Below are 27,573 nucleotides of genomic sequence, written 5' to 3' on the forward strand. Positions count from 1 at the left end.
TATTGAAATGCAATTAGTAGGTTAGATAAGTGGTTATAAAAAAAAAATAAGGAATTTTTTTCAAGTGGGTGTGGCAACAATCCCTAAATGAATTATTGGGAACACTTCGGAGTTCAAAATGATTTACCAAAGAACCAAGCCTTCGGACTCATAAGGCAACATAGTGTTGGAAAAATCTGCATTTTGTTTAATCCAGATTTTTTGTGATCAAGTAGGGATATTCGAGCTACGATACAAGTGGGTCCCATTAATTTTTTGAGGATGGACCACTTGGAAACTTATTCATCTCTTTGAAGAGAATAGTTTCATGTTTTAAGTTGTCAAAAATCCATTATGGGTGAATGACAAATCAGCTCCAAAGAACCCCTTTTAGCCATGATTTGTTATATGTGGTTTATAAGATTATTAAGTTTATAAGAGAAACTCTTTAGTCCCACATCGGATAGGAATAAGAAAATTGTCTAGTTCTTATATAGAACTTCTTATATCACTTAAGTGTATATGAGAGAGAGACTTGGATAAGCCCACGCACGCGCACAAGGGGCCCATGGGCTCAAGAAGGATTTGGTCCATTGGTCCAAAATATCCTTAATGGTGCAAATCCCGTCAATTTGGCTTCACGTGGGTGCGCGCGACGGGCCCTTTTGCTAATTTCGTATTTGGCTGGGCTCAAAATCCGTTTTCTTATGAAGTGGGTGCCTGTTCGGCCAGTAAGGACACCTCCTTTGATTTCTTTGGGTGTCTCTTAAGAGACACACATGCACCTGTCCTTTTCTAAGAGCTGTTTAAACGTGCAAGCATTCTGTCGACCTCAGTTTTACTAACTCAAAAATTTTCTCTTCTTCTTTGCTGTTTAAACGTGCAAGCATTCTGTCTGTTTTCCGTTTTCCTTCTGCATTCTTTGAGAGTATAAACAGTAGCGTTCGGTTCGCTAGACGTGTAGATTGTAGTGCTGCCTCTACACGTGTGATCGTTGTATCCTGGGAGACAATTGTTCATTGATTCGTGTGCACCCAGTTGCGGGAACAAAATTGTCTTAAGGACATTGTGTTCAACACAAGCCTCGGTCAAACTTTCATTTTGTTCATTCTCGTGTATCTACCGCTTCAAAATTTTCAACACATAGTAACAGGAGTACAGGACATGTAACAAAAGTGAACTTTTTTGAAAGCTGACAGACAATTTACGATCAAAATCTAAAGAGGACTACCAAAATTGTTTAACAGCATGACAAGTTCATTTTGTTCAACAAGGTTAATAATTTTAACCGAAGTATCGAAAATACAAGCCATGCTTCGCACCACTAATCAGCATGATACTCAAATGGGAGCGGGAGCCGAGCTTTGTCATCTAAACTGCAAGAACTTTTTCATAATTCAAAGGGGGGAGAGGGTAAGAAAAACATAAATGAAGAAATTTACCAAATGCAGGGATGTGTAGGTTTGGTTTATATCAGTCGTGCTAGAAGGGTCCTGAGTTCTCAACCTCTGGACGCTTTTGGGCAAGTAACAACTTTGTCCTCTCCAAAACACCAAAAAATATTGAACCACCAATGCCTATCCATAGCACTCTTGGCCCAATACCCTGTAATGAATGACAAAAATCAAGAGATGAAAACTAAATTTCCCCACTTATGGACATTGAATATTTGAATAAAGAGAAGCTATCTTCAACTTTTTTTGTTTACTGCAAAAGGTTGAGAAGGCTGATATCAAACCCTAGTTTATTTACCAATTTATTAATAAATTACTGAAATTAATACTAAATTACTAAAATTACGTGTTAGGATGTGTGTCCCGTATCCATGTGTCAATATGTTTCCGACACGTAAACAAATCATACAAGAGCTGAGTCCATGGTATATGGTTATAAAATGTAGTAAGTTCTCTTTTGGGGACAAAAAGAAAACCGCGATAATAGTAATATACCAACACAAGCATTTTGACATTATACTTGTAAGATGAAAGAAAACATGGTCCAACCTTCAAGAGAGCAGTGGGCCCTTCTTCTCTAACAATGGTCTGGACACAGTCAAGCATCCCTTTGTATTGGGTAGCTGATCCCTGCATAGGAGGTCCAAAAGAAATACAATAGTTTGCACACTAACATCCACATGGAATATCTCTTCATAATTCATCTACACCTGTCCCAATTACTGGGGTCAGCATCTTTATAACTTGAAACAAGAAGAAGAAAGAATTGGGATACCTGAACCATTAATCTCGTTTTAATAACATCGAGAGGAGTTGTTATTGCTCCAGTTAATGCACCTGAAAATTTCATGGCAGGATATAATACAACTAACTGGCAGAGAACCTAGAGTAAAACATTATCTGTTGAACTTCAAGCCTTTTAGGATCCAATTTCAAATTTGTAGCCCTAGCATCATAAAAATTCTTTAAATTACATTCCACGGTTCCCTTAGCTTATATTTACTTAACATATATGAGACGAGCTATAACAGAGTTTGTACCTCTAAGGTCTAGCTCAACAGAACAATTTAGATGGAACACATTAAAAGTTGGAGTTGAAAATGTAGCCAAAGTTCTATGAAGCTAGCTGTGATGATAGAAAACTCTATTTTATTCTAAAATTGTGGAAAGATGTAACAATTGTAAACATATGAGGTGCATGAAAAAAAAAAACTTAAGAACACTTGATGAATGCAAATCAAAAGCAGGCTTGGGATGTAACATTACCCGCAAAAGCACCAATGACAGCATTCTCGGGATCATTTAAATCCCTTTGTGCTGCTAGCTTGTACCCAATCCGAAGCTGCTCGTAAATGCAAAATTGGATGGCATCAAATGGCAAATCTCGTAATAAGAAGGATCCATATCCCTGCAATCTCCAAAAATGAAAACAAGAAAAATAAATAAATGGTCAAGCCCAATGTGCATAAAATGATAAAATTGGACATATATAACGGAAAAAGATGAACAGGGTCATCCACCAGTATACCAAACACCAAAAACCCTAAAATAATAATGAGAGGATCTTAGGAAAAATAGTGAATTCATACCGCATAAAGACCTTTAAACCCCTCCTTCGAAACAATAAGGCGTACGGCATCAGGACCAGAAGCAAATTGTCCAGTTTGCATCCTTTGTTTGACAACCTGAGAAGTGCTCAAGATTAGCACATCAAATAGTCTGGAAACCTAGGGATTGAAGAAGTTAAATAATTTACCTCCGTCGGGACACGAACAAGAGAAGAAGCAGCTCCTCCAAGGGCACCTGCAGTCTGCATCAAGAATGACACCCTTAGAGAACCAAAGAGTGACGTATGCATACAGCACAAAAGGAAATTGTCGTTAATTTGAGCCTTTTAGAGAGTGGTAAGGATGAAGTATACATAGGAGTGGTAGAATTTAAAGAAAAAAATGTATAGTTGCCAACAGTCATAAATAGGACCGTTGGAACAGTATGCAATTGTACATAACATATTGTTCTGTAGGGCATACTTTCACTTATACCATAGTGACATGTGAAAAAATGTCCAAAAATCAGATATGCAATCTTATTTGAAACACTGGTTGCAGAAAAATCTTAAAAATCTCATTCAGGTCCAACAGGCATGGTGGACTTTCACAGGGTGGAGATAAGGCCTCCTCTTCAAGGCTTTAAAAATTTTGAGGATCATTTCTCAGGTGCCCTTGAGGTGGAGAGTGACTACTAACAGCAGTACATTGGAAAGCAATGAAAGGACTGATTGTTGAAGTTTATTTTACATAATATATTAAATAACAAATTTACTGGATGGAGCTAAAAGGAAATATTTTGTTTGCAAAGTTCTCTGTCACCCAAAGCATCATTAGATGTAATTTTGTCTGTAATCATGATCAAGGTTGTGGTTGGCTTGTGCTCGTGGTGGGCGAACCAAGTTTCAACCCTTATCCAGGATGGTAAGTGACCTTTTTATTAACTTAAGAGATAAGTTAAAATATTATTTGGCTAAGTTTAAAAGGTTGCATAGTTGTTTACATTCGAAGTTGTTAATGAGAGCAAAGTTTTGATCAATCAATCAAAATGGCCTTATAGGCAATCAATCAATTGGCCTTTAAGAAATTGTCCAATCAATCGATGGTGCTAGAGCTGTGCTGAGAGAGATTAGTCAGCATAGGCCAGCTACTCTATTATAGGCTACTTCTAGCTTAAGCTCTCTTTCCTTGCAACTTTGTGATGCATTGACTCTAAGGAGTTCTAGAAACGCACTTTCTTCATCTGAGAAACTTTAATTAACTTTAAGAGATTTTGTTTCAAGGTTCATCCCAAGCATCTTAGAGTATCATCAAGGACTCTACACCGTCGCATGTACGTCATAACATGATTGTTAAAGTCTCAACTTGTAACCACACAATCCTGTTTTATTAAACAATGAACACTCGTGGAATGGAGCTTTGGAGTTTGGTCAATGAACGGTTCATATTGAGATCTGTGAGGAGCGGATTGGAGTAGCTAGTGCATAAGAAGCGGTTCGGGGAATCATAGATGCAGAGAAACAATTAGAGGCTGGTCGTGGAATCGAGTAAGTTAGGTAATCTGGGTTGTGCCTGGGTAACTCCTGCTAAATTTCAGTGCACGTTTGCATTTGGATGAGGTCCCATGGTTTTTTTCTGGAAGGGTTTCTAAGGAAAAAAATATTTGTTTTATATGTGGCCTGTGTGTATTAGAATCAATTGAACCACATAATATACTCATATCTATAGTGGTCAGATTGATTCCATCCATCTTTGTGTTATTTGTATAAATCTATAGTCAAGGGAAGGCATTACGTTCACGAACATGATATTCTCTTCTATGTAGGTGAACTCAATGGACTCATTGACTATTCGGCATAAAAAAAAAAAAGAATGAATGGTGACATTTTGTAAATATGAGCTTCCCTAGACTTGGACATTGGCCTATTCATTACATACTTTATCTAGCCATCAAGAGAGGTGGCTCAACGGCGCTGACCTTCAACTCTAGTAATAAATGTACCATCTTTTAAAGAGATGTAAAGAACAGGTATGTACAATCTTCCTGTTGTGGGAACATGACCATATTATTCTAGTAGGGTGAGAGGACCACATCATAAACCACCCCAAAGTGCATGCTCAAGAGAAAATCTTAATGCCAGGATAATAGGTAGAATATAAGAAATTTAAAAAATGGAATTGCATTATAGACTTAGATGATTTGTTAACCCACCTATTGGTCACGTGTAAATAGAAGAAAAAAGAATTGCACACATTTTTCATTTAACCAACAAATCTTAATTTAAAGAACCATCAAATAACATGAAGCTTATCACTTCATATCCACTTACCAAATGAGCAAAAGCACTGAGGTTTTCAGGAAATATCTTCAACAATTTCTGTTTTGTAGGTTCGTATACACCAACAAATATGGCTGAGGCCCTGTATACCAAAAAAGCAATCATCAATCAAGTTGGATCCAATGAGTGTCTTCGAGAATGTAATGGAAATTAAATACAACAAAAATTATGGGGGAAAAAATGATGCCAAATAAAATAATTGATGAATTAGAAGAGAAAAGAAACCTCTGACAATATATTAGATATCTATAACATTCTACTTCTAAAAATTAAACAGAAATAAACATAAAAAAAAACATTGAATCAGAGAGCTCAATAGGGAAATGAACACAGAAACATGAATATCCCTTAAAGATTGTCCATGTACTAGATAAACAAGGTGATACGAGAAAATGTATACAAAACTCTACCCATTTCCAATGATCTAGTATGCAGACAAGATAACAAAACCATTTATCAGTGTATGATGCCATCTATCTGGAGTCAGAAAAGTGTCAAGTTGGATAACCTTGGATAACTGCAAGCATCGTTGATGCAAGAGCTCACTGAGTCCGAATTTTTTATAACTTATAATAGAGGTTATTACAAGGAAAATGAGAAAATGGAGAGACGGCGTACTTAATATTCCAAAATAGAGAGAAAAACAATAAAAGAGTGCACAGAAAAACTATCCCTCAGATCAAGTAAAGAAAATCAGTGGTCTTTTCTGATCAAGATCCGACGATCCATGGTCTTATAGAAAGTCATCCTGGGCATTGCATATGAGCTCTGTCATCAACGTTTCCAATCTCTTCGCAACACATGATGGAATAGGTACAAAGATTCCAAAGACGCTAATCTGGTATAGAACCTCTCGATAATGGGATAGAATTGAACCTAAGACCGACAGGGCAGATACTACTTGATCAACTAGACCCAACTGCGTATACTACGTACATGACCCTAAAAATTCCTATTGAATCTGTTCCATGAAGAGGAACTCGGAATATCTCATGGAGATTGATCCTACACATAAAAAATATGCAAGAATAGTAGCTAGCTTGGACTCCCAGGATTAGCACACATAAGGGTGAATTAGCATAAAAAATAGAAAGAAAGGATAAGCAGACCAAACTCAAAGGTGTGTCAACAGGGTAAGATTAAATTACTCTATGATGAATGACAGTACAGATTTACCCTTCTTGTTGTATTGCTTGACTTACAATACAGATTTACCCCTCTTGGACTCCCAGGATTAGCACGCATAAGGGTGAATTAGCATAAAAAATAGAAAGAAAGGATAAGCAGACCAAATTCGAAGGTGTGTCAACAGGGTAAGATTAAATTACTCTCCGATGAATCACAATACAGATTTACCCTTCTTGTTGTATTGCTTGACTTCCAATACAGAATTTACCCCTCCTGTCAGATTGTTTTACTTGCCACTATCAAACTGGAGCAGTATAGAATTGAATTTGAAATCTTTTTTTTTTATTTTATCAATAAAGATAATTTTATTTAAAAGAAAAAAACGGGGTCGAGGTGACCAACCCAGAAAACAGGGAACCAGCAAGAAAACAATACAAGAAAAAGAGAAAGCAAAATTAAGGGCAGAGTGCATCGGCCAAAGATCAGTGTCCACATTATATGCCCAAAATTATAGACCGTAAAATTATTTGACATAAGGATAGACCCCATTCAAATGCAAAACACAATCTATAGACACTCCAATGGTAGTTACATTATGAAATGTTCACAATTAGTTGAGAAAATTAAGACGAACTCTACGTGACCTGAAAAATGATACTTAGAAACTGCAACAGTAAAGTACATGAAAAGACTATACAACAAGAGAACTACAGCAATACAAGCAGAGCTTCTCAATGCACATTTAAATTAAAAGCTTGGTTATAATTCCAAGAAGATAAGGGAAGCTATGTCTGTAACTTGATGCACAAGGTACTTACGGTAAGACACCAGCTAGATTTCCAGCGAGTCCAGAATATAGGCCCTTCAAAAGAATTTTTCCTCCTCCATGAGCTGCCTGTTTTTGAAATACAACCAATAATAAGTTAGTTGGAATAAGTTCTGCTTGTCAGTTAGATGTATTCAAATGAATAATGTAATAAAACATGAATAATAATAATAATAATAGAAATTTGAAAAAATTTACATTATTGGATAGGGACATAGGAAGGGAGACATGCTTTCCATCAATTTCATTAATAGGCCAAGGCCTAAGAAGCATTAGATCATTAAAGGAAACAAAAGAACAAGGATCTCTATCTCATAACTTAAACTATCAAAGAAAAACTATATCTGTAGATTCTAGTAACTTAGGCCTCGTTTGCAAATCTGGTATATTCTGTGGAAGTTCTTTCATTGGACGCATTTCCAATGGAAGCGCTCTTGTGCAATTGGTCAATTTGGTGAGTGTTTAGGAGGTGCTTTTGGGAAACAGCTTCTTTAGACATTTTACTAATTATATTGGTCTTTTGGATTATTGATCTAATATCTTAAACATTTTGGAGGTTATTTTAGTCATTAACTAAAAAACAAGGGCATTCTCGTCCGAAAAAACCCATAACTTTAAATTATGTCAGCTTCCTACAACGAAGGAGGCAGGAAGCTGGACTGGGCAGAGCTTTTGAGTGTTGGGAAGTGCTTCTCAAGCCATTTACCAAATGATAATTTGAACCCCCAAAAGCACTTTTGAGCGCAAAAGCTCGAGAAGCACTCTGCAAACGCGTTTTCAAACGCTACCTTAGTTGCATGAAGCAGGAGTTGGTGCAGGTGCAGGAAGCAGCTGTTGCAAACAAGATCTGCATTGTTTTATTTTATGAAGCGGGAGAGGGAGTGAAATCTCTTAATGGGCATGGAATTATCGGGGGCAGAAGGCCAACTAGGCCCAGGAACCCGGGAATTGGCGATATCAAGTAATAGATAGACAATTGTAATGGCTGTGTTTTTAACGCGCCTGCAGACGAGTCTTTATAGTATCAATTGGGTATAAAGCTGCTTCAACAACAACACCAGCAGTCCCTCCTGCTATAGCTCCCTCTGCAAAACCAAACGAGAGTAATTAGATGCAAGGAAAAACCAACACGCAAGTTTGGATTATCTTTCTGATTTATCATAGAAGTTCTCAAATCCAAGATACAAGTAATGGAATAGTGGTTAGAAAACCACCCAGGATCACCCATGCAGAGTATGCCTACCTAATTGACAAAAGTTGATGATTCTTTTAATAAATTGCAATTTTATTCATTTGCCTTCTTTATTTGGGTGGCAACTTGGGGAAATTTTTTGACCTTGGGCAATGTAACGAAGAGGGGTGTCATCACTGTGCATTTTTATAGCTTATACAAGTCAGATGGGGAGTCAGTGGATCATATATTGATTCATTATGCATTGGCTAGGGAAAATTGGTCCCACTTCTTAAACCTCTTCGGGGTGGTTTGGTGCCCCCCTATTTCTTCCCAAGGTTTAGTGAATTGATGGCTAACTATTGGATGGGCTTCTCGGCATTCAAGAGGAAGTTATGGAGCTTCACCCCCTTGCAATTTGTTGGGGGGATCTGGAAGTAGAGGAATGCTAGACCCATTGAGGGGAAGAAACACCTGTGCAAGAGATTATTTATTCTATCTTGAGCTTAATTTTTCCTTGGAGCAAAGTGCTTCAGGAGTCAAAAGGGCTTTTCTTTGAGGATTTTGTGGGGATCAGGGATTGGTTCTGTAATATTTGAGTAGTTGGTTTTCTGTTTCCCTTTCCTTTTCTTGTTTGTACTGGTTCTCCTCTTGCATGGTTTCCTCAACCAATCCATTCTATTAATTAAAAAAATTTACTTAGCAAAAAAAAAAAAAATTAATCATGATTTTGTTAGTAGTCGCCAAAGTTTTTGTTGAATTCACAATTAATCGGTGATTTTTTACATTATATTGTCTTTCCTTAATTTTTTTCATTGTTTATATTATATATTAATAATATTTAATTTTTTTTACGATGTTTGAGACTGTCAACTTTTGTCAATTTTTCCCAACGTTTTTCCTTGCCAAATTATTCTCAAACCCCAAATTCGTCACTATGTGCCTGATTAGAGTCAGCAGGTCACATGGTCCAGTTTGTAGTCGAATCAAGAATACCATTTCTCCGAACAGCATGGGCAGAACAGCCATCCCAAGTAGTTCAGAGGCTGTTACAGGGGTCCGACATTGATATGAATTATCAAACACATATTGATCTTTAGAAACCAAATCTTTTACATTTTAAAATAATTTATTTCAAGTAATACAATGAAAAAAATGCATTTAGAAAAGTTGATATACATTAAAATTATCTTATCAATATCTAAACAATAGGTGAATAACAAAAACAAAAACTGTATAAATTAAAGTTTGTTTGAAAAAGTGTCAGCATGAGTCCAACACATGAATACGACACGACATCGCAAAAAATTCTTAGAAAATAGACTGTCTATTGTCACAAAGATGGGCAATATTTATGTTCTGGTTTTTTATTTATCATTTTTCCTGAAACAATGGTTCTAAATGGATTGTCTTTCCAAATGAGCTTTTTAAGGGACATATATATATATATATGGTAATCAATCAAAAAAAGGGCAATAGATAGTAGGCCAGGTTTGAGCCTGACCAATAGTTCCATGGGCTAATCTGGGCCTAACTTTTTAACTCCAACAAATTATGATAGTCGATGATACTCGATGTCCTATGCCATCATATACATATTACTAGTAGTAGTAGTTCAATGTAATGCTAATAGACACTTATATTTAATAACTGAATATTAACCATTTAAAAGTTAAAAATTCCAAAGAGTGGTTTCAGTATAATACATGTCAGCGAAGTGCATTAACTTTTAGACTTTTATCTTGTCAGTATTTTAGTCATGTCTCAATCAAGCAAAAGCTCATCACAGTAATCTATCTTTTTTAACACAGCACAGTATTGCACCTATATTTCACTAAATAGTGGTGGAATTCCCTATCTTTCTTCACCAGGCCAAACTTTTGGCATCCAAATTTTGGGCCAAAGAGTTTGTGGGTAATATTATGGATGGTCGAACAACAAATCTAGCCTATACAAGTACACTTCCAGCAAACACATGTTGGACTATGTTTCGATTGACTCAATAATCCAGTGGAATCTAGGAAGCATAACTTGGACACACTTTTCTTCTTTTGTTCCTTTTTTGTGATTGTCTGTGGTGGTCGTCGCTCCTGGAAAGGGCTTCTGTTTTAAGTTATTCATAACTTATTAAGAACGTGATATCTAGATCTTCAGGAGCCAATTATAATAATTTTATAAGATTCTACACTTCAGGCCTCAAAAAAGTGTGTCAAAGTTATATGATAGTATTTGAAGTAAGATTTGATATGTGGTCTTTTAGGGTTCCACTAATTTCTTTTTCTGAGTTAAGAGTTGGGTCATACCAATCCAAAAAGGAAAAAAGAGTTGGGCTAGAATTGTGTTTCAGATAAATTAAATTTGAGTAGAAATTTTTTATTTAATGAGGAGTCTTCATCCTTAACAATTCATATTAGGGAACTTTCTGGTGTAGAAGTCATCTTACAACTCTACAAGTAATCGAGTAAGAATTGGATTTTGATATGAAATATGAGATATATGTGCACAATGAAGTGCAAGTCCATGAATGTCTTAGAAAATCAAACTACATTTACAAAAGAAACAAATATAGTGAATTTTTGTAACTAAAACTCCTCAACCTTTGGCTCCTATATGTTTATCTTGATAGATATGTAAATTATCTCTAATCTTGTGTAGTTTATCTTCTGTTTCGATTGAATCACTAAATCTGGTAGTTCACCCTAGACAACCATGGCCACCAATCAACTCCTTAAGATAATCCAATATAACTAACCTTAAGAAAGTTTCTTGAAGCCAGAAATAAAAGGAATAGAAAAATTGACTGCCCTTATAACTAATAATAATGGTGCTTCTGATGCTAAAGCTAGTTTTTCTTTAGCTTTTTTGTTAATTTTCAAACTTGTATATGTATTTATTTAAACTTCAGGAAATGAGATTTATGACAAACAATAATCCAAATCCTAGTGAATAAAAGAGAAAAGGCATAACCTCCATACAGTCTTCATTGAATTTAGAAAAAGCCTACAAGTCACTAGAAAGTTAATTTTGTGAGTTATTTTTCTTTGAGGGGGCAGGGAGTTAATTTGTTGAGTATTTTTTCGGACAGTGGTGTATGCTATTTGTAGATGACGTAGCATCCCTCAATATGAGTCACACCAAACAGTTGTGAAGAGAATGACGGACAAAATGTTAAGATAAGAATCAAAGATAGCAGAAAAACGAATTGGTTCTATGTCCGGGATTTCAACTATTGAGGCTATCTTCTAACTTTGACAAGTAGTAGAAAAGTTTCGAGGAAATAGGAAGAACATACATGGTTTTTCTTGACTAAGAAAAAGCTTATGATAGAGTCCCAATAGAAGTAATTTGGTGGGCATTGGGAAAAAAATGAAGTCTTAAACGAGTATATCCATGTTAGTAAGGACACATAGCTCAGAGTCGTAACTAATACTAGAACAATTAGTAGTGAGACGAGACAGTTTTTCGGGGTTTTTTTTCCAAGTTTGCACAACCGATCATTTCAACCATAAATTTGTACTTCGTTGTAATAGATTGATTAACTATTCATTCATAGGAGGTCTCGTGGTGTAAGTTATATATAAAAAATAATTTTGAAGAATGAAACTAGAAATGAAATGAATTTAAAATTAGATCGTTGGAGGGGTAAGTTAGAAACTAGTGGTTGCGACAGTAATCACCAAAACGAGACAACTACCGTTGATTAGGTTCAATCATCCATAAAGATGACGTGATTGGTGAGGATGAGACCTATAAAATTAACATTGAGTGAATAAGTGGAGGAGCATTTTTGAAAAATTGTGATCAATGTGTAGCAATAAAACTATAGGAAAGAATTTAGAAGACAACAATTACCCCAACCAAGATTTATGAAGTTGAATGTCAAGCGATCAAGGAACTGCATATCCATAGTAGAGATGAGGATGTCGAGATGGATGAGTAGTAAGACCAGAAAAGATATCAAACATTAACCTATTCGGAGAAATTTAGAAATAGCACCAATATGAGATAAACAAAAGTTGATTGGGATTGGTTTGGAAAGTATAAAAAATGGCAAATAACATAATCAATAAGAAGGCGCCTTCGATGCAAGTAGAAGGATCTAAAGGCTAAGAAAATACCAAAAATGATGTAGCCAGGGAGTAAGAAAATATACAAAGACACATGCCTTCCAAAGAGGGTGGGGACAACCAACGTTATTGGGGGGGGGAGGTGGGGAAGAAAGAAAATATTGGAAGGTACATGCCTTGAATGAAGATATGGCTGAAGATAGAATGGAATGGCCAAATCAGATTCATGTTACCAACCCCAATACCTATGATAAGGCATAGATGATGATGAAGATGTAGTGTTACTCAATAGAACTAGAAATGGACTAAATACAAAACAAACATTATGGAGGGATGCCTCAAAAAGATCAAGATAAGTCAGGCCAAGACTAAATATGTGTAGTGCAACTTAGTAAGGATGCTCATATGTATAAGACACAAGATAAGATTGGTGGACTAGAAATAACCCCATACAATTGTTTAGTTAAATTATCGATAGAGATCGAAAATTTGATGAGGATGTGATCCATAAAATTATGGCTAAACTTGAAATGAGCTTTGGGAATGTTATGCGATCAATGTCTCCCAATCAATTGAAGGTGCCAACCAGTTTAGTTGGTAAAGTCTATGGATGATGATACCATAGGCCTGGCTTCAATTCCCGCCATCACCATGTTAATGATCTCATTAAAAATGGGCTTACCAATAACAATAAGATTCATGTTGTTGATAGATGATTGTGACAATGATGAGTTTCTTGAACCCTAGCCATTTACCATTACAATAGTAGCACCAAGTTAACAAAAAAAAAAACATGGATCCCATTCAATTTCTTATGTCATACCCTTTTTACAAATTGTTCTCTCCCAACTTTAACCTAAAAAATAAATTATGAAATCTCTTTATGAACACATTACATTTAAGATTGTAATAGTGTTTCCCATTCATAATCATAAGATAAATTATGTTTATTATTTAAATTTCATTTTCCTAGAAGCACCATGTTCAATCTACTCCAACTGACCAAGTCAACCCAACATCTCACTAGCTTGTCTACCACTCAAAACATGTGTCCAACCTAAATTCGATTTCATAAATAATCCTATAGCGTACCAAATAAAACACGTAAGAAATCGAACGGCTTTTCTTCCCCCATGCTGACCGATGCAAAATGATTGTGCGACATCACTTGAAAGTCATGCAATTTTATCTTGAATAAACCTGCAAAAGCATATCACATGTTCAAAACAAGCAATAAGGCCAATTTCCAGTCATAAATATAAAATTACAGAAGTTACAAAAACGTGTAAACAATACATAATTGTGCATTTATATACCACACACTTTACATGTTTGCAAGACAGCATCAAAATCAGCAGTGCTTAAGAAGCCAAATAGAAGGCAACAGAAAGTAATACAAAAACCGCTTACAAGGTAGAGATGACCTAACTAGGGTGGCCAACATGAAAAGAGAACATACACATATTACACTGTCCCGTTAAAAATAAGACCCCATCTAAACACAAAATCCTCATGAAATAATAATCCCTGCACTTCTAACATGTCGGCAAACCAAAAAACAACATATTCATTGAGGTCATGGGTTTGAGTCCAGCTTACCCATAAAAAAAAACATATTCATAGAATAAGCACAATAAAGATGTGCATATCTTAAAATGGATGAGAGGAAAGACTAGAAAAGACAAAATTAGATATGATCACTTTAGGAGAATGGAGTAATAATCGCAACAAGAAATGAAATAAAGGAAAGTACATAGAGATTGTTTGGATGTGTACAACAAACACCAATGAAAAAAAAGTGCTTTGATACAAGATGAGAGTTCTAAAAGGGTAGTGCACATCCAACTGGTGACACAAGAGGGTACAAGAAGAAAAAGGAGCAAGCTTTACTCCACTCTTTTATGGAAGATGAGGTGGACTCCCAATCTACTAAATGAATCACGTTCCTTAGTCCAGAGCCAAGACTTTTGTTATCAAAAGTGCGTTCATATCTACTTTCACCATCTCCATCCACGTTTTTTGAGTCTTCCTCTCACTCTTTTAGGACCTTCAACTTGAAGATTTCTTCTAACTAGGGATGTAATCGACCTTCGTTGAACATGCCCAGACTATCTCAATCGACTTTCTTAGTTTATCACCTATTGAAGCTACTACTACATTTTTTCCTAAATCAGTTTTTTTTTTCTAATTTTGTCAGTGTTCCCTAGTCTACTTCTATACTCGATAAGAGAAACTTAAAACCCATTAGAGGCTACTCAGCTACTTTCAAATATATGCATTGTAAAATCAGGGCACTTCCCTTAAGAATCAAGGAAATGTTCTTCGCTAAATAACAAAGAAAGAATACTAGAATGACCAAATGACTACGTTTTAATCCGCTTTGGGAAAATGTGAGTTAATCTCTGACTAGTTGTTCAAGAAAAGGGTTACCTGGTGAGAGCGTAGAACTTTTAGTATCCGATGCCAATGTAAGAGGACCCATTAAGGTCCGGTGATTCTTTGAACCTGTAAAGCCAGTAGAATTTCAGGGCAATCATGAACATAGAAATTAAGAAGCACTATCAAAGATTAAAATAAAATAAAAATCACATTTTTCTGGCATGAAGAGGTTGAATATGTTTGAAAACCTGAAAAAAAAAAAAAAAAAAACTAATTTTTTTGGGAAGACCCATTGATGATTTCGAGTAATTCTCAAAATTGAAGATTTCATGCCCTTTTTTTTTTACAAGTTTTTTCACTAAATTTTGCTAAGTTAAAAGAAATTGCACAAAAATTGGAATTTCAAATAGGTCCCAAACCTAGCGATTCATATGTAGGCTAGATTCAAGAAGAAGAAGAAAAAATTATCTTTTACGCAAAAAAAAAAAAAATACAGAGAACCCAAACAACAAATTGCTTTTGGGCAATAAAAGAAGTAAATCTACATTGAAAATGTAGCCGAAGAAGAATGAGATAAGAAGATAGGGAAGAAAAAACAGAGCAGAAGGGTGTAAGTGTACCGTTAGAGTAGCTGTTCTCTCTCAAATCACAAATGGGGGCGAAGAAGAGAGGGTTTTGGGTTTTTTTAATGCCTCGATATCAAACGAACGGTTGACATAGGAGCATACACCTAGAGATACTCTTATAAATCCCTATAAAATTTGTATTGACTTATAGGACTATTAATGGTGCGGGTTTGGGCTGGGCCAGATTGAGTCTTAACCCACCTATAAAGAGGCGGGTGGTACCTTAGACCAGCCCTTAGCCACCAATTAAGCCTAAATTGGCTAAGCTTTGGCTTGATACTACTTGGCTTGGGTGTGATTTTTCGATCAAATAAAAACATTAGAATTCACCCGTGACTACAGAACAGGCATCCTCTTTCGGGTTTGTGGGGGTAAAAATGAAAAATAATAAAGTTAGAGGGGTGTTATTTAAAAAACTTTGAAGTTAATTGTCTTTTGGGTTAAAGTCGTAAAAGAAGAAAGATACCAAAATTAGAGAAATACTATTGAAAAAGAGGAGGAGAGTAAAGACAATAAAGTGTAGGATAGTGAAAACCCCACTCCATTGTAGTTTGAGATACATTTATACCCCACAAAACAGTAATTGGTGCGAGATCTACTGTTGTATTTTATTATACAGGTTAAACTCGTACACTTTTCAAAGATATTTGGAGTCATTTGTTTGTCTTTATCTTTATAATTATAATGAGAGAAGGTGGAGTAGAAGTAGTTCGACACGAAAATTTATATTTCACAAATGTCCCCACCTTTACATTTTAATTCAATATAATAAGGGTCATTTTTTTCACATTATTATTTTTAAAATTAGAAAAATATCCTTTCTTTTGCTATGAAATGTTCAAAAACACTTTAATCAATATTTTAAATAATAAATAAACCCTTTTGATACGTGGGTCTGCACATGCCATCTAGTTCAAATAGAAGCCAAGTCTCAATAGCAGTTTAAAAAAATGTTTAAGTAAACTTGTTATTTTATGATATGTCTTAGTTATTTTTTAAAGTGGTAATAATACGACACCCCCTTTTGAGACACTCCACTTACGCCCCTATCATAGAATCATAGATCATTTGCCTTGGGATACACAAGAAAAAGATTTATTATTTTGCATATGCCAAGGCAGACGATCTGTGATTCTGTGAGGGACCATAGGAGGGCATATGTCAAAGGGGAGGCGTCAGAAAATCATTAAACTATTTTTTATTACAAAATCATACATTTAAATATATGTGTACATAAAATATAGTAGCGGACCATACATGAATAGCCCTAAACTTGATATTTAATGAACCATTTGTTTTTAGCCCAATACCTTTGTCGGCTCAACTTAGTTTTTCTTTCATGATAAACTAATAGAGAACATTGGGAAGTAGTTAGATGCGGTGAGTAAGTTTATTACAATACCTAATAAAGAATATTAGGAAGCAGTTTGAACGAATTCTTAATTAGTTTGGAAGTACTTTTATGCTTTGGAAATTCTAAACCCAAGCTATATGTGTTTAAAAGTTGAATTGGGAATAAGATCTTGATAACGAGAAATCTATGATTTCATTGTAAGTCAAATCTACGAAAGTGCGTTGTTGTTGTTATTTTTAAACTATGATTGAGTACATTGCTACCACAAAATCATCTAAGGAGTGGTAAAGAAATGATCTTTAATTACTAAATCTTATATTAGAATAGAAAATAAGGGAAATAATTATGATTACTCTAATTGTTGATCAAATCTAATCTCTATTATAATCTTCTTGAGAAGAAGATTTGATATGTATTGCTTTGGTGGGCCGCATATATCAACCACCCTATACGTGTATATCATTTAAATATAGCGAGATTCGAAGGTGTGACCTGAAGAGCCAACCCAGTCACCCTTACCATCTCAGCTAGCGTGGGTTGAAGATGATTTGATATATCACCAAATTATAATACATAATATTTTCTAATATTCTTCTATAATTGCACCTTTTTTCGGAATAAGAAATATACTATGGGTTATTTTTAATATTAGCCTTAATCTCATTGATTGAATGGTTGATGGTGTCATAAAAAGTCCATTAAATCTTCAATTTTTTGTAAGAACATCACTGTCACATCCCGCTTATCTCAGAAAACACAAAAGCTTATAACCCATTAGACCAGGCCCATAATGATCTATCCCAAGAGCATTTGATTAGATTGTGTAGTTTGATAATCTTTCAATGAATATTATAAATGTTACAAATTAGAGATCGTCGAGTTGAATATAATGTGTAAGGATTTTATCGAGAGGGGAACAAAAAGATTAACAAAGAAGAAAGTAAGAAGTGAGGTTGTAGAATATGGGTAAGAAAAGTTGTGGAGATAAAAGCTTGGAGCATGGGTTACTTGATTATTGGATCACAGTTGACCATACTTTGATGTCATGAGAAAAAAAAAAAAGAAATCTTTGATAATTAGATCCTAAAAAGAAATTCTATTAAAAAAATAATAATGAAAGTTACTCTAATTAAAAGTAAATACAATATTTAAGCTAATCCTAACCAATCTGATAAAGATGATAATTTAGCAAATCACAATACACCTTTTTTTCCTTTTTCTTTTTTAAGATCAGTAAGCCTATTTTTAACGAGTTCAGTAAGCATATTATTCTCATGTTTTAATTGTTCAATATTGTTTTAGGTAGTAGGGAATCACCATTTTCTCTTGAAAAGAAAGGTAAAAGTGAAAAAATATTGATTTTTCTACCATCTTTTCCATTGCTTTAAGGGAAAAATAAAATAAAATAAATATATTTCAACTTGATCAAGAACCCATTTTAAAATAAAAATCTTGGAAAAATTCTAACTGGGTTCTTTGTTAGGGAAAATGAAAATCTTACTTTTTTCTTGTAACCCCCTCATGTTTGGGTTTATAACCATTATCACATAATTATCAGTGGATTAAAATTTTGTCCATAATTTTTTCCTTCAGTTTTAAAGACTTTTCACTGAATTAGAACACCTAATACTTCATTTTTTGGAATCAATATTTCATTTTGATCTTGACTAAAATCGAAAGGTTTCATTGAAATATTTTGAAATGACACGAAACCTTTAATTGTAATTAATCTCTCCCACACAATTGGTGTATGAAAGTTGTGTCGCATTCCTATGGATGGAACGTTTAATCAAAGAGCGCCCTGTAACATTTTGACTCCACATTTCAATAGTTCATTTTTGGTTTGACCCATTGGTGATTCCCTCATCTTTTACCCATTTTAAGTAGAAAAAATTACTTAGAAGACCCTCGTGGAAGGTTTCTTTCTAAATAGTCCTTAAGTTTTGTGCGGTAGCTTAACAGGATATTTAGTAAATTTTATATTTCTAAATTATCTCTCATATTGTAGAATTCACAAATTTTATTATGGAACTTGATGCTTTTTTATTTAGTAATTGAGTTCAAAAAATTTACGGATGAACTCAACGCTTTTTAATTACTGTCAAGTTTACAACTTTTTAAATAAAACATGGTAAACTCGGACATTGGCAAAACGCACACATTTTCAATTTTTGAATTTTTTATTTATTTATCAAAATACATGGAAAAATCGACTAAAAACTTGAGATAATGATTTGTTTAGAAGATTTCAACTCAAAAGAACCATTCTTCATTGATGTTCATCCAAAAACTAAGAAAAAAAAAAGTGAAAAAAATCCTAGTTTTTTATATACATCTTCAAAATTGAAAAACCCTCCTTGAAAATGGTTTCTTCTTCTTTCTTAAATCCTTTCTGACGGAAAGGAGTCTTCGAAACTCGATTGAGATGTCGAAAATCCAATTTTTGGATGAAAACGATGAGTTCGAACGGTAGGACATTCAATCGTGAGAAATGTGGGAGATGAAGTCCAATGAGTATTTAGAAAGAGAAAATTTACTAAATGTCCTGCCAAGCAACTGTTGAAAATTAGGGACTATCTAGAAAGATATCCTTCCACGAGGGTTCTTTAAGTAATTTTTCCTTTTAAGTAAGTAACCTCTTGGGTATGACTTGGACCACAATGAATCATCTTATAATCCACATTTAAGTCACAATTAACCATTTGAATCAATAATTCCTTTCCTAACATGTAATATAACCAAATGGCTTATATCATTATTTGTGTTCTCTTTAATTTGCTCTCATTTTTTTAGTTATGCGACAAAGTCAGGGTTTAAGAATAATCTGACATGGAAAAGGTTGGCAAAAAAAATCAAGAAAGTACCTTAACAAATGTCGAAAAGTGGAAAAGAATTGTGGTTCAAAGAAGCTATAATGTTCTACATCACCTACTATTTATAGGTTATATATCTTCTGTTTGCTTAGGTATCAAAGAAATCATTTTTCACTCAAAAAATTTGCCAAAGCTTCCAAACAACTTATCTAAATAGAGGAAGGCAAGATAAAATTCCTTCCAATATAGCTTATTTATGATCAGAGATGAGCTTGGATTTAAGAAGGTGACATGGCCTATTAATGATCTAGGTATCGTGTTTAGGGTTTGCCTTCTCTCAAGTGGATTCATAAATGAGAGTTATTGGGTTTTATTGAGTAGAATATTAAAAATAGTAGATGGATGAAAATATAAATTACTCTTTGAGTTTGATCAATTTACTTTATTTTGCTCATTCCTATATTTAATATGTAATGATCTCAAAACATATGGTGTTTGCACACATGTTAGCTAAGCTTAGTTGGTAGAGTCTTTGGGCGATGATACCAACTTTCAAAGTTTAAATCCTGCCAATACCGAGTTACTAAGCTCATTGAAAACAAACTTATAGATAGATCAATAGATAGACAGATAGATATAGGGAAATGTTCCGCACCCTATATTTTTCCATACGTATTTTGTCTTACATGGATTAGAAATTTTGAAATGGGCTGATTTTTTTATGAAGATAATCTCCTCACCATAGAGATGTTAGAGGTTTTAAAGGGTGTGAATGTGGTTTTAAAACTCGATATTTTGTCTTGTCTCGTTTCCCATAGATACTAAGTTGACTCTTTCAAATAGTCTCGTCTCGGGTGAGATAAACCATTTAATTCAATTTACAATTATTTATTAATAATAACATTTTTCTCATAAAATAAAGTGGATTTGGATGAGATGCTTACTCACCCAATCAAATTTCGTTTAAGTAATAAGTATTTATATTTAAATTATAAAAACCTAATAATTTCAACAAAAAAATATTAAAATAAATTGATTGACTCAACCTTACTTGGTCGAAATTTTCAAAATATCCCTCAAATATCTTGCTTGTCAAACAAGACATGTGTGCAATAATTCATACTGAACATCGTGCTCGTTCTTGAACCTCATACTATATTTGAAATTATGGATGAGAATCAAAACTGTTGGTGCACGCTATTTGGCCACTTCCAACTTTTTTAGGTGCCATATGAATCATTGAAACAAGTAGAAAAATTATTTTTTTAGATATTTATTTAAAAGTGATCAACTTTTGATGAATTTACGATTTCGTATCACTGTTCATGATAATGAATTTGTAGGTTTTTAATCCTGCGCAATTGTCACTTTAAAATCGTCGAATTCATTATTGTTCTGAATTTTTTGAAGGTAGCACGTGTCAAGTCAAGCCGAGGGTAATTTTTTAAATTGGGAACATTTGATAGACATGGACTAATGTGATTGATAGATTTGTGAGCAAATTTTTTTTTTTTTTTAGCCCGTCTGCTGTCTTTTTTCTAACTTTTCTTAAGAGGAATCTCTATAGGGGACCCAAATTTGCCGTGTAAATAAAAACAAAACATTTGATGTTCTCCATCCAAATGCACATTAAATGGTGACCCACTAAATCATGATTCACTAAACACCTCTTACTATATTTATAAATATAATTTTTTTTTAAACAACTAAGATTTAGGAGATAATTACAAAAAAGTGATCAACTTTTGACGAATTTAAGATTTCAGCTCACTTTTCATTTTAATCACCAAAATGATAACGAATTCGGAGGTTTCTCAAAGTGACTATTTTGTAAGTCACTTTAAATCTGCAAAATAGTCACTTTGTTCTCAATTTTTTTAGCGAAAACGTGATTGTTCTGGTAATAAAAATGAACAATGAGCTGGAATCGTAAATAACTTATTTGCAGTTCACTCACCCAAGATTTTAAATAAATAAAAAATAAAAAAAAAAAAAATAAAAACCTAAAAGTTAAGATTTATGTATGTTTAAATTTTTAAGTACTTTAAAAAAGATTCAGGATCCGATAACTCATGAAGAATGAATTATGAAAAAAATATATGATCTCAATTGTTTAAACACAAAATCCAACAATTGAGATTTATCATTGAGATAAGTATCTTCGAGATGTGTGTTACGGGGATATGTATAAATCCTAATTGTTGAATTTGGTGTTTATACAACAAAGATCATGTGTTTACTCATGAGTCAATAGATCTCTACCATTTAAAAATTATATAAAAAAATTTCAAATGAATAATCTAATTTATATCATATTTTATAATTAAAAAAACTGTGAAGGTTTTTTTGTAATTTAAAATATTAAATAAGGTATTTTGAAGATAAACATATTTTGTTAATTTTAGAAACTAACTACCATGGTTGTTATATGGCGGTGGGATTGTAATTTTATATCGTAAGGACCTTTTTATAATTCAAAATATTAATTTCATAGATAACACGATAACAAATTATTTTTGCAATTTTAGAAAACTAACAAAGGATTATAGTTTTTTTGTTTGGATGAAAATGACCTTAATAATATTAGATTAAATTTAGAGTATTTTAAAAACACCTCTTGTTAAATTCATGATGATAGGTTTACTCCATTGCAAAGTGCAAGATTAGGTTTACCCTCTTTGACTATAAGTCAACACTGCCTTTTTTCTTTTCTTTTTTTTCGTGATAATTTAATAATGATTTTTTTTTTAATCTTTTCCGATGATGTTGACTTCTGGTTAAAGGATAAGCTTAATCATACATTTTGCAAAGGGGTAAATCTAATATCACCAATTTAATAAAAGGGTATTCCTAAAATAATGTGTGGGTAAGTCGTCTAAATTTTAGTTTCAACAAATTAACACATTTTTGGCCTTCTCTCATTATGATGGTAAAGATGTGTAACTAGGGCTTGCAATGGGTCGGTGTGAGTCGGATAAAACTATTTTCATATCCTTATCTAACCCTATATCCGATTTTTACACACTTATACTGAGGATATCCATATCTGACTATTTATCTATTTTTTTTAAAGGATATCCGTATTCATCTTGTATCCAAATTTCAAGTGGACATCCATGTCGGATATATATAACCCTCATTGTGAAGATGGTGGAAAAATCTTAATTTTGAGTTATATATATATATATATATATATATATATATATTGTATTGTGAATTTACTGGCTAAAACTCAAATAAATGGATTGGATAGAACGCATATATATATTCCAACCCTAAAAATATTTGGATAAAAAATAAGAGTTGTTATTTTTTGACACTCCCTCTGACATACTCCCCCTGACGTGGCATGGATTAGAACCACTGATCTTTTCCTTTGGAATACACAACTGCACATCCCCATAAATATGTATAGTTGTGTATCCCAAGGAAAAAGATCTATGATTCCACACATGCCACGTATGGGAGCGTATGTCATAGAGGGGATATCAAAAAATTTTACTCTAAAAATAAGATAAATTTACTCAAATTCTTAGTCAAATTTAAAAAATTTGTATTCATACCCAAATAACTCGAGCAGGATGAGTTAGGTAAGTGGGTACTTTCTAACCCATTATTAGCTTTATATGTAACTAGGTTAAAAAAAAAAAAAAAAACACTTTTGTGTGGGGGAGGGTCATAGTCAAAATATGCTCATTTGATGGTGTTGCTCCATTGCAACTTTTTTTTTAACATTTCAACATTTCCCATTCCCTATAATAACCATCAAACCAAAGTAAAGAAAATGATATTTTAGTCTCTTCTTTTGCTTTATGCCTTAATCTACCACTTCATATTAAAACTACACCAAATATCTAAAATTTCCCCAATGAATTTAGTAGCGTATAGTCCACGCATCTCCCTCTCCTCCATGACTTTTCTATTAAACTATCATGTCTTCACCAATTAAACTAACTAGCACCTGCAAATTACAATGAGATGTGATTTTTTTAATCGAAAATTTTCACTCGATCGCTGTGGCAAGGGCATAAAACTATAGATCTTTTTCTTCAGGATACACAAGAAAAAAAGATCTACTGTTCTGTACACTTACCGCGTCAACCGAGTGATCGAGTCAGAAAATCATTAGTGAATTACAATACACCTTATTACATCATAAATCCAACAATATTTAAGTGTGATAATCAAATGATCCTTGATCTTAAGCAAATGCTACCTTTAATTTGTTAATCTATGTGTAAAGAAATTCATCACCAATAAATGGGAGAATACATTGTCACATTTAAATTATATCTATACTTATAAGAATCCTTCAAATATGATGACAAAGATTGTACCAAAGGATAAGTATTAGGTATTGAAGCTTATCTACTATTGAGCATTAATTGGTCTCATGGACCCTACGCTGCTTTATGTGGGTCCAACTCATTAAGCTTATCTACTTTTTTTAATTTTTGAATGAAAATGATGAGTTCGAACGGTTAAGACATTCAATTGTGAGAAATGTGGGAGATGAGTTCAAAGACCATTTAGAAAGAAAAAGTTTACTAAATGTCATGCCAAGCAATCGCTGAAAATTAGAGACTATTTAGAAAGATACCCTTCCGCGAGGGTTATTTAAGTAATTTTTCCTTTTAAGTAAGTAACTTCTTGGGTATGACTTGGACCACAATGAATCATCTTATAATTCACATTTAAGTCACAATTGACCATTTGAATCAATAATTCCTTTCCTATCATGTAATATAACCAAATGGCTTATATCATTATTTGTTTCCTCTTTAATTTGCTCTCATTTTTTTAGTTATGCGACTAAGTCAGGGTTTAAGAATAATTCGGCACGGAAAAGGTTGGGAAGAAAATCGAGAAAGTAACTTAACAAATGTCAAAAAGCGGAAAAGAATTGTGGTTCAAAGAAGCTATAATGTTCTTACATCACCTACTATTTATAGGTTATATATCTTGTGTTTGTTTATGTATCAAAAAAATCAGTTTTCACTCAAAATTTTCGCCAAAGCTTCAAACAAGTTATCTAAATAGAGGAGGGCAAGATAAAATTCCAACCAATATAGACTATTAATGATTAGATATGAGCTTGGATTTATGAAGGTGACATGGCCTATTAATGATCTAGGTTTCATGTTTAGGGTTTGCTTTTCTCAAGTTGAATCATAAATGAGAGTTATTGGGTTTTTATTGCGTAGAATATTAAAAATAGTAGATGGATGAAAATACAAATTACTTTTTGAGTTTGGTAGATTTACTTCATTTTCGGTTTATATTTTGTCTCTCATTCCTATATTTAATAGGTAATGATCTCAAAATATATGGTGTTTGCACACATGTTAGCTAAACTTAGTTGGTAGAGTCTTTGGGCGATGATACCAGATTTCAAGGTTTAAATCCTGCCAATACCGAGTTACTAAGCTCATTAAAAACAAACTTACAGATAGATCGATAGATAAATAGATAGATTTAGGGAAATGTTCGGCACCCTATGTTTTTCCATATGTGTTTTGTCTTACATGGATTAGAAATTTTGAAATGGGCTGATTTTTTGGTGAAGATAATTTCCTCACCATAGAAATGTTAGAGGTGTTAGAGGGTGTGAATGTGGTTTTAAAACTCGATATTTTGTCTTGTCTCGATTTCCATAGATATTAAGTTGACTCTTTCGAATCATCTCGTCTCTGGCGAGATAAACCATTTAATTCAATTTACAATTATTTATTAATAATAATATTTTTATTATAAAATAAAGTGGATTTGGATGAGATGCTTACTCACCCAACCAAATTTCGTTTAAGTACGTAATAAGTATTTAAATTTAAAAAAAAATTATAATTTAAACAAAAAATAAATTGATTGACTCAACCAAATTTTACTTACGTGGTCGAAATTTTCAAAATATTGCTCAAGTGTCTTGTTTGTCAAACAAGACATGTGTGCAATGATTCATACTGAACATCGTGCTCATTCTCAAACCTCAAACTAGATTTGAAATTATGGGTGAGAATCAAAACTGTTAGTGCATGCTCTTTGGCCACCTCCAACTTTTTTAGGTGCCATATGAATCATTGAAACAAGTAGAAAAAGTGAAAAATTATTTTTTTAGATATTTATTTAAAAGTGATCTACTTTTGATGAATTTACGATTCCAAAACACTGTTCACGATAATGAATTTGGAGGTTTTAAAAGCGTCGAATTTATTACTGTTCTAATTTTTTATTTTATTTATTTCAAACAAAAATGTAATCATTCGTGTTTTGATAATTAAAATGAACAATAAGCCAGAATTGTAAAACAACTCATTTTCATATGATGAAATGGTAATTCATCTTTTTTTGTTTTGGGGGGAAGCTTTATGTCTTAATCAACTACTTTCCTAAAATTCACTCCCAAAATCTAAAGTTTCCCTCAAGAATTTAGTAGCTTTTCATCCACAAATTCTTCTTTCCGTTACGTAATATTTTGTAACATCATAGCAAAGTCGTTTTATCATGAATTTTCATTTTATTCGAGAGATTGAAGTTGAAGGTGACTCATCTTGGATGGAAAAATCAGAGACTTTCTAACACGTCGAGTCCACGTGTCATGTACTGTAAGGTGAATAGTTTCTAGTTTCTACAATTACTATGAACGGATCAACTGCGAGTTATTTTTTTTGCTAGTTCACATAATTTCTCGTTACGGTGTCACGTGTCACGTCAAGCCGAGGGTAATTTTTAAAATTGAAAACATTTAATACACGTGGATTAATGTGATTGGTGGATCTGTGAGCAACTTTTTTTTCTTATCTGCTGCTCTTTTTGCTAACTTGTTTTTTTTTTAAGAGAAATCTCTAATGGGGACCCAAAGCGATGTTCTCCGTCCAAATGCACTAAAGACCTCTTACTCCATTTATAAATATAATTTTTTTTAAACAATTAAGATTTAAGAGATAATTACGAAAAAGTGATCAACTTTTGATGAATTTAAGATTCCAGCTCACTTTTCATTTTAATTATCAAACGATAAGGAATTCAGAGGTTTTCAAAGTGGTTATTTCGCAGTCACTTTAATCCTGCAAAATAGTCACTTTGTTTTGAATTTTTTTAACGAAAACATGATTGTTCACGTTTTGATAATTAAAATGAACAGTGATTCGGAATCGTAAATAACTTATTTTCAACTCACAAAATAGTAATCCACACAAAATTTTAAATACAAAAAATAACTAAAAGTTAAGATTTGTGGATGTTTAAATTTTTAAGTACTTTAAAAAGGTTCAAGATCCGATAACTCACGAAGAATGACTTATGAAAAAAAAAATATGATCTCAATTGTTTAAACACAAAATCCAACAGTTGAGATTTATCGTTGAGATAAGTATCTTCAAGATGTGTGTTATGGGGATATGGATAAATCCCAATTGTTGAATTTGGTGTTTATACGACAGATATCATGTGTTTACTTGTGAGTCAACTAATCTCTACTCTTTCAAAATTATATCAAAAATTTCAAATGAATAATCTAATTTACTCCATATTTTATAATTAAATAACTCAAAGGTTTTTTTGTAATTTAAAATATTAAACAAGGTATTTTGAAGATAAACATATTTTGGTAATTTTTGAAACTAACTACCATGGTTGTTATTGGGTGTTGGGATTGTAATTTTATATTGTAAAGACCTTGTTATAATTCAAAATATTAATTTTGTAGATGAAGCAATAAAAAATTATTTTTGCAGTTTTAGAAAACTAACAAAGGATTACGGTTTTATTTGTTTGGATGACAATGACCTTAATAATATTAGATTAAGTTTAGAGTATTTTAGAAATACCTCTTGTTAAATTCATGATAGTAGGTTTACTAGCTTGCATTACTCCCTTGCAAAATGCAAGATT

The 27,573-nt window shown here is 33.2% G+C and overlaps 1 protein-coding gene across 3 annotated transcripts; it reads right to left on the reverse strand.

The window, feature by feature from the left end:
• Window positions 1-1,197: 1,197 nt before the first annotated feature.
• SAMC1 (S-adenosylmethionine carrier 1) lies at window positions 1,198-15,591 on the reverse strand. Of its 3 annotated transcripts, XM_086434888.1 has the most exons (13): window positions 15,511-15,591; window positions 14,942-15,016; window positions 13,604-13,711; window positions 8,276-8,358; window positions 7,266-7,342; window positions 5,311-5,401; window positions 3,190-3,243; window positions 3,023-3,118; window positions 2,700-2,841; window positions 2,209-2,270; window positions 1,983-2,063; window positions 1,422-1,584; window positions 1,198-1,355 (listed from the first exon to the last, which is right to left on the reverse strand). In XM_086434888.1, the coding sequence occupies exons 2-12, from the start codon at window positions 14,991-14,993 to the stop codon at window positions 1,462-1,464; spliced, it is 969 nt and encodes a 322-aa protein (XP_086291014.1). In that variant the 5' UTR covers window positions 14,994-15,016; window positions 15,511-15,591; the 3' UTR covers window positions 1,198-1,355; window positions 1,422-1,461. The 3 variants fall into 3 exon arrangements, with proteins under 3 accessions (XP_086291014.1, XP_086291012.1, XP_086291013.1); XM_086434886.1 differs by having other exon boundaries at window positions 1,198-1,584; XM_086434887.1 differs by lacking the exon at window positions 15,511-15,591 and adding an exon at window positions 15,436-15,460 and having other exon boundaries at window positions 1,198-1,584.
• Window positions 15,592-27,573: the final 11,982 nt, after the last annotated feature.

Source organism: Akebia trifoliata, chromosome 3 (assembly GCF_017979445.1).
Source record: "Akebia trifoliata isolate Shusen 1 chromosome 3, ASM1797944v1, whole genome shotgun sequence".
Lineage (NCBI taxonomy): Eukaryota > Viridiplantae > Streptophyta > Magnoliopsida > Ranunculales > Lardizabalaceae > Akebia > Akebia trifoliata.

What these genes read in the sequence shown, in the direction of transcription:
- SAMC1 (XM_086434888.1), bottom strand. Translation starts at nt 14,993, where the DNA reads ATGGGTCCTCTTACATTGGCATCGGATACTAAAAGTTCTACGCTCTCA. An exon ending in AAGTTCTACGCTCTCACCAG is followed by an intron (nt 13,712 to 14,941) that starts GTAACCCTTTTC and finishes ATGCTTTTGCAG; the next exon opens with GTTTATTCAAGATAAAATTG. An exon ending in AAACGAGATTAATGGTTCAG is followed by an intron (nt 2,064 to 2,208) that starts GTATCCCAATTC and finishes CCTCCTATGCAG; the next exon opens with GGATCAGCTACCCAATACAA.